The sequence below is a fragment of the Parus major genome, chromosome 21 (assembly GCF_001522545.3).
Source record: "Parus major isolate Abel chromosome 21, Parus_major1.1, whole genome shotgun sequence".
Taxonomy (NCBI): Eukaryota; Metazoa; Chordata; class Aves; order Passeriformes; family Paridae; genus Parus; species Parus major.
Window position 1 is genome coordinate 6,378,608 of NC_031789.1, and position 3,094 is coordinate 6,381,701.

A 3,094-nucleotide genomic window follows, 5' to 3' on the forward strand; every position below is an offset into this window, starting at 1 on the left:
GCATCCTCCTGTACATCCCAGCTGGATTCCTGCCCCCGGGAGGATTGTGTGGGGCCGGCGCTCCATCCTCCCCTTCCCAGCAATCCCCGAGACACCCTCTGGATCAAAGTCCCACCTGGGGAACCTTCACCGAACATCCCACAGCTAACTGCAGCCTCCCCAGCCGCTCCCCCTCGCTGCTTTCCACCTCGCCCGGGGTCTTTTCCCACCGGAGGATCGGGGCGAGCCCCATTTCCCTGCGGCGCAGGCAGGGGCGGCTCCTGCGGGGCTGCAGCGCACAAGGGCCGGGCTGTTCCCCCAGCTGCGGGAAGGGAAGCGCCGCAGGAGCTCCCGTGCCCGGACACGCCGGTGGAAAAGCAGGTTCCCTGTCCCAGGCTGCTGAATCAGCCCCGGGAGAGCGGCACCGTGGGAATGGAACACGGCCTGGGAAGGGAACACGGCACGGGGCAGGTTTAGGGTTTCAAAAGAGATGATGAGCTCATGGGAGAGCCGGGCCCAGGCTCCCTTGCGTGGTGCCCCGTTCCCAGGAGCTACAAACAGCACATTCCCGAAAGCGGGCTGTGCCCGAGGCGTGTCCCGGCTGCTGGAAAACGCCTTCCAGAGCTGCTCTGGGATGGGGACAGCTCTGCCTGGTCACAGCCCTGCCCACGGGAAGGAGCCTCCCGGGAGATGCTCCTGGCAGGGAGAACAATGGGAGCTCTGCAGGACGAGGAGCAGGGCCCCGCTGGGTTCACGGTGGATTTCACAGCCCTCCAGCCCTGCAGGGCTGTTTGGCCCCGGCTCCCGGCTCGGTGACTCAGGGATGCAGCAGAGCAGCAGCTCCGGGGTCACAGCCAGGTCACTGCTCCTTCTGGCACATTTGTTCCAGCGCAGCAGGAGCAGAGAGCGCAGGGCTCTCAAGGAGCCATCAGATGATGCTCCAGATCCCAGGAGAACAGAAGGGAAGGGTGGAGAGGCCCTCGAGCACCACCGAGCCCAGCCACGCACCAGCACAGCCGTGCTCCCGCTGAGCTGTGTCCCCAAGTGCCACCGGGGCTGTCACTGCTCCCCTTCAGGGCCGTTCTGAGCGCTCGGTGCCACCGCCTGCCCGTGCTGAGGCTCCAGCAGTGCTCCCACAGGCAGACACCGCACAGAAGCTGCTCTGGCATCCCTTGGGATGCTCCCTGTCCCTGCTGTCCTTCTGCTCCCGCAGAGGGAGAACGCTGCCAGCGCTGCAGCAGCAGCAGCCTCCCCTCCCCTGCCCTCCCCTCGCTGCCTGTGCCCTTCCCCACAGCATCAGCTGCCCTGCCAGGCTGCTCCCAGCTCCAAAATGGTCCCGTGGCACCGAGCCTGGCAGGCAGAGCCCCCTCAGGGGCACTCTGGGCCCGTGCCAGCTCCTGTCTGGAGCAGGAGGGCTGGGCTCCCTGCCAGCACAGCCTCCCTCCTCCTCCTCCTCCTCCTCCTCCTCCTCCCAGAGACTCCTTGGCAGGCGGCTCCCTCCCCCTGGGCTGCTGGAGGAGGGCAGGTGTTTCTCATGGGAAGGGATCTTGCACCATCCCTGCTCCCTGCCAGCTGGCACGGGAGGGAGCACCAGGAGCACAGGGAGCGCAGGTGGAGGCGAGACAGCGGCAGGATGCTCCGAGAGGAACTCACCTTGAAACAGAGGCCATCGGGCTCCTCGGACACGATCACCAGCGTGGAGGGGTAGAGCACCAGGAGCCGGTCGTGCTGCTCCTTGGGAAGCAGAGAGGGAAAGGGTTGGACCCCTGGGAAGAGCCAGAGCTCAGAGCTGGAGAGCCCTTGGCTTTGTCCTTCTGACAGTGGCCTGGGGCAAGGGCTCTGGGAACATCTGAGCTGCTTCCCTGTGCTGGGAGAGGGCTCTGGGAACATCTGAGCTGCTTCCCTGTGCTGGGAGAGGGGTTTGGGAAGGGCCAGACTGCTTCTCTGCACCAGGAGATCCCCGCCAGCTCCAGCTGCCAGCGCTGTCCTTGTGCTGTCCCCAAGCCCCACTGCCAGCCCACAGGAGCAGCAAGAGAACTTTTTCCCTTTCCATGTGGGTGTTTTACACCCCTTGGGAGCTGCTGGATTGGTGGCAGCAGGGAGGCCACAGCAGTGATTCCATCCATGGACCCATCCCTCCATCCATCCATGGATCCATCCATNGTGGCCGTGCTGGGGTGTGGGATGTGCTGGTTTTGGGGTGAGTGAGGGGAATGAGGGGGTGCCCAGCAGGAAAAGGGCGCCAGGCACCAGCCCTGTCCCAGCTGGCAGAGGGGTCACCCGTTCCTTGCAGGAATCACAGAATATTCCAGCTTGGAAGGGACCCACAGGGATCACTGAGTGCAGAAGCCACCGCTGTCCTTGTGCCAGTGCCTCAGCACCCAAACCTGCCCCAGGCCGTGCCCAGCCTCTGCTTTCCAGGGAATTCAATGTCATTTCTGCCTCTCTGAAGTCCTGCAGCGCTTTCAATCATTTCCAGGGATCAGCAGCCTGCTGACAGCTCCGAGCTGAGTGCCACCAGGGTGTCACACACGGGACACGGGGTGCTCCGGCATCCTCACCTGCCCGGGCTGCGGCGGCTTTGGTCCCGAGAAGCTCTCGGAGCCCGAGAGGGAGGAGTCTGCGTTTCGGAACTGCGCGGTTTTCAGGCAGTAGAGCCACTCCTGGTAGTCCTGGTAGCTGGGACAGGTCACCCGGATGGAGTTTATCAGTCGGCCTGGAAAAACATCCCCGCGCTGCCGATCCCGGGCTGGATCCCTCGGGAATCCTCGGGAATCCTGCTGCTCCACCCCGCCCCACCTTCCATGGGATGTGGAGGTGTTGGTGTAGGGAATGCCCTGCCCTCGGTGCTGCCGTGGCCCCCAGGCTCTCCTGCCGGGCAGGACACGGAGGATCCCAAATTCCCAAGCAGGGCAGCACGGCCGGGGCTGTGCCAGGCGCTCCCTGCCCGTGCCAGGCACCCACCTTCGATCAAAAAGGAGCTTTTGTCATTCTCCTCGAACAGCACCTGGATGGCGTTGAGCGGGAGCTCTCCCTGTGGAGAGAGGGGCAGGATTGGGATCACGGAGCCAGCAGAGCTCCTGTCCGTGCCATGGGGCACAGCTCTGGGGCAGGA

The 3,094-nt window shown here is 64.6% G+C and overlaps 1 protein-coding gene across 1 annotated transcript in view; it reads right to left on the minus strand.

The window, feature by feature from the left end:
• Positions 1-3,094, minus strand: part of PLEKHN1 (pleckstrin homology domain containing N1) — a 27,307-nt gene that overhangs the window by 8,958 nt on the left and 15,255 nt on the right. Inside the window, exons 8-10 of the mRNA XM_015648032.3 lie at positions 2,944-3,064; positions 2,508-2,695; positions 1,633-1,713 (exon numbers count right to left, since the gene is read on the minus strand). Of these exons, the coding sequence (XP_015503518.1) occupies positions 1,633-1,713; positions 2,508-2,695; positions 2,944-3,064 (390 nt within the window). The remainder of the gene's footprint in view (positions 1-1,632; positions 1,714-2,507; positions 2,696-2,943; positions 3,065-3,094) is intronic.